Raw genomic sequence first — 7,330 nt, 5'->3', positions numbered from 1 at the left:
TATATATACATGGTTTGATCCTGATGTTTGTAGCTACGTCAGTACTTCTAAATACATAGGGGGGGAAAAAGCCCCAGTTTGTTCCATATATTAGAGGAGGGGAGCTCAGGGAAGGTTGAGGGTAGTCAGGTAGAGTACTTGACTTGAGGTAGGTGTCCTTGGTTATATTTGGATGATGGGATTGCCAACAATTTTTTTCTCTCTCTTTTTTTTTGGCCATGCCACATGGCTTGCAGGATGTTAGTTCCCAGACCAGGGATTGAACCTAGGCCCCCGCAGTGAAAGCGCCAAGTTCTAACCACTGGACCACCAGGGAATTCCCAATTTTTTTCTTTTTGTTTTCCAAATTCTCTAAAAGTGAATATGTATTTTTTTTTTTTTTAGAGTTAAAAACCATCATCTTAAGTACATCTCTAAGTCCAAAAAGGATTAGGACATTAGGAGACCAGGAAGGATATCCCAGGCAGAGAACAGCAACAGAAAAGCAAAGGAACAAACGTGGGAAATCACAGGGTTCCTGGCGGCTGCTCAGCACATCTTGGCCGTCTGGATGGGTCCCGATGGTCGGTGGCGTGAGCGTCTTCCTCCAGGGGGGGCCCAGACCAGTCAGGCTTACCACTCCCCTCTGCTCATGTTGGCTACGTTAAGCCAAAGCCTCCATGCTTAAATTGCTAGAAGGGTCCCTACCCGGTTATGCACTAGGGAAAGAACAGATGTGGGACTTTGGGGTTCACAAAGGCCACTTCTGCACATTGTTTCCTATTTTGGGTTTTTTCCTTCCACATCTCCAATATTCCCTGAGAGCTACTTCTACCCCTGCTTCAGAGGCACCTGGTTACTCTCAGTCTGTTTCCTTTCACTACAACGGAATTAAAGCTGGGTGCCCTCAATAGCCCCCGGGCTGAGGCAGTCTGCGGGGGTGGCAAGGCACCTGGGGGAGCAGTGGCTTTACCTTGGGGCAGTCAGTTCCCATGACAAGGCCTAGGCTAGATGGGTGGTTTTCGCATGGTTTTTGGTTGCGGAACCTTTTATCAAAAAGAATCCAACAGGGAAGCTCAAAGTTAAAAAAAAAAAAAAAAAAAAAAAAAAAGCAGAGCAAAGCCCTTGCGAAGCTTACCTGTATCATCTCTCAATCCCTCAACAAAGATCAGTACTACTAGTGGCCCCATCCGACAGAGAAAATCTGAATCATAATTCTCCCCACTTAGGGCTCTGCAGGGCAGTTTACAAACTGATGGCCTAGGTGATCTGTAAGGTAGTGGCTTTGCATTTTGTTGACTGTATCAATCACATTAGAATACATTTTACACGGTAACCCAGTTCACAAGCATACATACGCACACAAGCACACAGGCACACACACACTTCATGAAATAATACTTAACCTACTATATGTGATTCACACTTAAATTAACTATTTCATTTTTTTATTTTAATGCTGGTTGCGACTCATTCAACTTTACAATTCACTGCCGAGTCTCAACCTGCAGTCTGCAAAACACTTCCTTGATGAAGTTTCCGATGAAGAGTTTGTGACTGGCCCATCTGGTGAGAGGTATCCATACAGCCGTCTGCACACATGGCACCACTCTTCAGAATCAGCACATCAGCTTCTCCTCCCATGATGCACCTGAAATAAAAGGCCATCTTGGCAAAAGCCTCTTACGATGTGAAAGCCTGCCAACTTAACTATATATTGACAAATGTGGAAGAGTTTTGCAAAGAGCTTTGGAAAAACATGGATTTCAGATCCTATCAATTCATCTTTCCTTTGAAAACGGATTTGCACGGAAGACCACTTAGGAGTACAGCAATAATTGAGTTCCTAAGAGCCAAAAGACAATGTTTGGTATGAGCTAAGATGGATCTTTCAAATGAAAAATACAGCAAATAAGCTTTCAAAAGGCAAAAAAGTCTTACAGACTTTTGGAGCTGGTCTTCCAAAGGAAGGAGCAGAGTTGGGTCCTCAGGATATTAATGCCTTTCAAATTTCAACTTCCAAACTTTTTCAGAGTAATTTTTCAGAGTAACAAGCTCCATCCTTAATTCCAATGCCTTTCGAAGAACCACACATATTTGGGCAGATTTTCTACATTCGTCGTCTAATGTGATTCTGTTACAATACCAGACAGGTATATTGAGAAAAACAGCGCTCTTTATCAGATGGTAGGAGGGACAATATCAACTAGACCTGCATGTACCTTAAGTAAGTCACACTCTCCCTTAGTCTCCTGATCCTCCTTACAAAGTGGGAACAAATTTTTCCTTGGCCATAGTCCCCCGGCCCCAACCTCCACAATGGGTATGAAAGTTCTACAGAGCACTTTACAAATGCATTATCAGCTCTACTCTGCAGAAACTCTGACAGCCCTACAGCCACAATTTCAGAAATATTCTCATACAGATACAAATCTGTTTAATAGGGCACTGAATACTATTTATAAAATAGATAACTGATGGGGACCTACTGTGTAGTGCAGGGAACTCTACTCAGTGCTCCGTGGTGGCCTATATGGGAAGGGAATCTGGAAAACAGTGGAGATATGTATTTGTGTGGCAGATTCACTTTGCTGTGCACCTGGAACTGGCACAACATTGTAAATCAATTATACCCAATTAAAAAAAAAATGGCAGCACATGAAAAGATGCTCAACATCATTAGCCATCAGGGAAATGCAAATCAAACCACAATGAGACACTAGTTCACACCCACTAGGATAGTTATTATCAAAATGACAGATAACATGTGTTGGCAAGGATGTGGAGAAATAATAACCCTCATACATTGCTAGTAAGAATGTTCGGATAGTGTAGCTGCTTTGGAAAATAGTCTAGCAGTTTCCTAAAAAGTTAAGTATGACCCAGCAATCCCACTCCTAGGTATATACACCCAAGAGAACATATGTCCACATAAAAACTTGTATGCCGAATGTTCACAGCAGCTTTATTCATAAGAGCTGGAAAGTGGAAACAGCTCAAATGTGCAACTGATGAATAGATAAACAAAATATGGCATATCCATATAAGGGAACACCGCTCAGCAATTAAAAAAAAAAAAATGAAGTACCATGGATGAACCTTAAACACATGATATTAAATGATAGAAGCCAGACACAAAAGGCCACATACTGTATGATTCCAGTGAAATGTCCAGAATAGACAGATCTATAGACAGAAAGTAGTTGCCAGGAGCTGGGGCTGATGTGACTGTCAGTAGAATGGAAAGTGACCGCTAATGGGCAGTTTCTTTTTAGGGTGATCAAAATATTCTGGAACAGGTAGTCGTGATGGTTGCATAACCTTGTGAATATACTAAATACCACTGCACTGCACACTTTAAAATGGTGTATTTTATTAAAAAGAAAAAAAAAGAAAAAATTACATTGAATAGGCTATGATTAATTAAAATCCTTTTTAGACATCCAAACTAAAATTTACCATAGTTACTAGAATGACCACATATCACGTTAGCTAAGAAAATGGGAACCTCTTTGTACTATCATTGCTTTATATGTATTAACTAACACACTTAACTCTTCAAAAACAACTCTGAAGTAGATTCCACCATTATTTAACTCGGAGAGAAGAAATGGCAGCACTTAGAGGTCAAGTAACTTGACCAAGGTCACACCGTAGAAAGCTATGGTAGAAATCCTGGTCTACCAAACTCTATGTTCTTGTCCACTCCAACTTGTTTGCATGTCTTTACCCGCAGTGGGCAAATACTAGAGAGCAGCAATCACCATGTCTTCATTTTCTTTACCTCAAGCCCTAGTAGTGCCTTGCAAGTACAGAGGCAATGACGGTCAATTAAACTTATTTACTCATCTGTTCATCGAGCATTTGTGCTTCTACGATGTACCAGGCACTGGGGACACAGTCACATACAAGATCAAGTTCCTAAGGACCAAAAACGTATCATCTCAGGTGGTAATAATTAGTATAGATGAAAACAGAGGAGAGGAAGTTAGGGAAGCCTGTCTGAAGAAAACAAAGTAAAGAGAACAGGTCAGATCCGGCAGTGAAGACAAAGGCCCCGAGAGAGGTTTAAAGGAAGAGCAAGGAGGTAGGTATGGCTTGAGCAGATTGAGGAGTAGAGCTGAAGGTGCCAAAGTAGGTGCTACTGGGTCTTACAGTCCAGAGTAAGAAATCTGGATTTTACTCTGAAGCAGAAAAAAGCAGCTGAGGGTTTTGAGTGGTACTATCATCTGCAGGCTGCTGGGAACGGAACGGCCTTGTGTGCGTGAGGACTGGAGGGTGGACGATGCTGCCCCTGACAGTATCAGCTCAATTTTGAGTAAATGAGAGTGACAGGTACTGAATGAGACAGAGACAAGATCAGAGGACATGTTCAATGTTCATGTCAGAGGATATGTTCAATTCGGTATACCTTTTAGACATCCAAATGAAGTTATTAACTAGGTAGCTCGATAGAGGTCTAGGTCAGGGGGAAGTCTAGACGGGAAAGAAATTTGACACAAAAAAAGACATTTAAGGGACTAGGGATTCTTTGTCCTTGGTGGCTTTCCCTACAAACTCCATCACTTTACGTTTCAAAGGATCCACTAGAGATAAAAGAGCTACTGGGGTAGGAGGAAAACTAGTGCTGCATCTAGAAGGTAAACCAGTGTTGCCCCCTAGAACCCAAGAGAAGGAAGTGTTTCGACAAAGGAGTGAATGACTGAGTCAACTCCTGCCAAGAGGGCTAGTAAAGGATGGTGAATTGATCGCTCATTTTGGCAAAATGGAAGTTACTGCTAACCTTAACAAGCAGTTCAGTCAACTGGAGGAATGAAAGCGTGTTGAATAAATGGGACAAGTGAATAAATGGATTGAATGAGTGAATGGCTAGATAGATGCAAGTACCCCAGTGATGTTCATTGGTTTGTTCATACTGAAAGGGGTAAATCAGCTGCAATCATCTTAGAAACCGGATATTCTGGGGACTTCCCTGGCGGTCCAGTGGTTAAGACTCCTCGTTTCCAATGCAGGGGTCACAGGTTCGATCCCTGGTTGGGGAACTAAGAACCCACATGCCCAGTGGCCAAAAAACAAGCACAAACTGGATATTCTGTGCATTTCCTACATCACAGAATTATAAAGTCAAAAGGAAGTCATGTGGAAGATCCCTGAAAGCTCTAAGTTGCCGCATACACATGTAAGATTCTATCAATGGTGGAGAGTCACTCTAGATACCTTAGTTCAGTCGCTACAAAAGCAGCTTCATTAATCAGCTTTTGCCTTGTTACAAATCACTCTAAAAACCCACCTGTAAAAATAGCCCCTCTATGTCCATATCCTTTAGATCAAAAACTGCCCACTAAGTTTTCCTGAAATTAAGACATGTAGGCATTTTCCTTCTTTTTGCTTCAACTGCCAGAAATTATAATCAAATTAACTGCCTATGTGACAACTTGCTAAGCTTAGATTCACTTGCCAAAAATTCCCCTTCTTTCATATGAATGTTGTTGTTTTACCTTATACAATGTTATCAACTCCCAAGTTTCCTCAAATTATATTCCTCACACCACACCACACACACACACCCCCAGTAGAGGTAGGTTGCTCCAGTCATTTCTTAACCTTCGTTCGCTTCCTGGAATGTGCCAGGCTTCTTCTGTCTTGGGGTGTACAGATACTGTTTGCTCTGCCTGAAACTCTTCCCCTATGCCTGGCTAACTAGCCCATTATATATGTTCCAATCTCACTGTGTGCTTTCCCTTCATGGCACTTATCACATTAATTACTAAAATAAAGATGGTAAGACAATTTCATCACCTTGTATTTCCCTTGTCCAATCCTCACTCTGCCAAAGGTGCCAAGGGGGTAAAGGCACTGTAAGATTTCTAAGGTAGGTTTCCTGCAGTACTGAGGTGGTAAGTAAAAGTGAGTGGCCAACATTTTTAAATTTAGAAATTTATTGTTTAATCCACAAGCTTTATATAGCTTTAGTTTAAAAAAACAAACAAAAAAAACCCAACAAAAACAAAACAAAAACAGTGAAAACAAGACACTATTTCAAAGTCTGGGCCCTTCCAGCTTTCCAAATACAAGAGCTCTGAAAGTTGTATGTACCAATCGGAAGAACAAGACAAAATTATGAATGGAGCCATGACATTTCATAAAACAAAATTTTATGTAACTGAAGGATCCTTCCTGGGACTAGTTAACTGCCTTTACAAAAAAAATAAAATAAAATAAACAGAACAGAGTGAAATTCCAGTGTTCCAAATCAACTTGTTACACATCAATATAAACCCACAGTGTCCTGGCAAACAACATGCTTTCATTTTGTCTCATCCTAGAGCTCGAATCCTAATTCATTTCAGCAGAGACTCCACAGGCAACAGGAAAGATTGTGGCATTAAAATATTCATTTATACTTTTGTGGTAGTTCAACAGTGGTCTTATTTCTGGGAAAGCTTGCAAAAACCATACAAGGTTGGAAGCATCATAACTTAAATGGGTGCTAAGACTCAAATGAGAAAAAGGAAAAAAGAAAGAAAAAGTAGAAAGAAAAACCTCTGGGAATAGACAGGGGCATTTAAAGGAACCATAAGAATGCCAACAATATTTAAACCCCCTTTTTTAAAAAGGGGATTCTTTTTTTTTTTGGCTTAAAATATTTCACTCTAAATGAATTTATGTCAGCTGTCAATGAAAGAATGTCACTAATACACTGTGGACACCTTTTGCAATGTAAATCCATGCCCTTTTTTTTTACATGGTGAACTTCAACCTAGCAATTATTACAACAAATGTTATAGTCTAAAGCTCAAACACATTTTTAGCAATTTTGAAACTGAATTGCGTACAAACCAAATAAAATTTACATCATAACAAACATTTCCACCTAGGACTGTGGGACACTGAGCCTTCCGCATTGATCTCAGGGCCTTTTCACGCAGGTGCTTTTCTAAGTCATCAAGGTTATCTTCAGCCTCACTTTCAGTCTCCTAAAAGAAAACCCAAAAAACCAAAACCCAAAAAGGTCATATCATTAAATCTTGAGACACCGGTGGGAGATGTTGAGTACAGAGAAAAATAAAATTCTTGTGATGTGTGCACAACTCTATGAATATACAAAAAAACCATAAAATCACTATACTTTAAATGGGTGAAGTATACGGTATATTTAATTATATTGAATTTCTTTTAAAAAATACACATTAAGCTTTTTGGATGCCATTCATATTCTTATCGTTAGCCTTAGCAAATCCCTGCTCTTGGTAGGTGGTCATAGAGAAACCGATCAGAAGAGAGTTAACAGCTGAGCATCCAATTATTAGAAAAAACTTACTTAGCTACTTCTCAATACCAAATGACGCAG

General features: G+C 40.2%; 1 protein-coding gene across 17 annotated transcripts in view; it reads right to left on the bottom strand.

The window, feature by feature from the left end:
- Positions 1-1,410: 1,410 nt before the first annotated feature.
- Positions 1,411-7,330, bottom strand: part of SRRM1 (serine and arginine repetitive matrix 1) — a 34,951-nt gene continuing 29,031 nt past the window's right edge. For 12 of the 17 annotated variants that reach the window (XM_036846856.1, XM_036846818.1, XM_036846828.1 and 9 more), the window contains one exon: positions 6,723-6,956. In XM_036846856.1, coding sequence (XP_036702751.1) covers positions 6,762-6,956 — 195 coding nt within the window. In that variant the 3' untranslated portion in view covers positions 6,723-6,761. Of the gene's footprint in view, positions 1,631-3,179; positions 6,957-7,330 lie in introns of those variants that run through there. The other 5 variants (XM_036846883.1, XM_036846938.1, XM_036846864.1 and 2 more) reach the window with 3 other exon arrangements.

Source organism: Balaenoptera musculus, chromosome 1 (genome assembly GCF_009873245.2).
Source record: "Balaenoptera musculus isolate JJ_BM4_2016_0621 chromosome 1, mBalMus1.pri.v3, whole genome shotgun sequence".
Lineage (NCBI taxonomy): Eukaryota > Metazoa > Chordata > Mammalia > Artiodactyla > Balaenopteridae > Balaenoptera > Balaenoptera musculus.
This window is presented reverse-complemented; position numbering and strand designations above follow the sequence as displayed.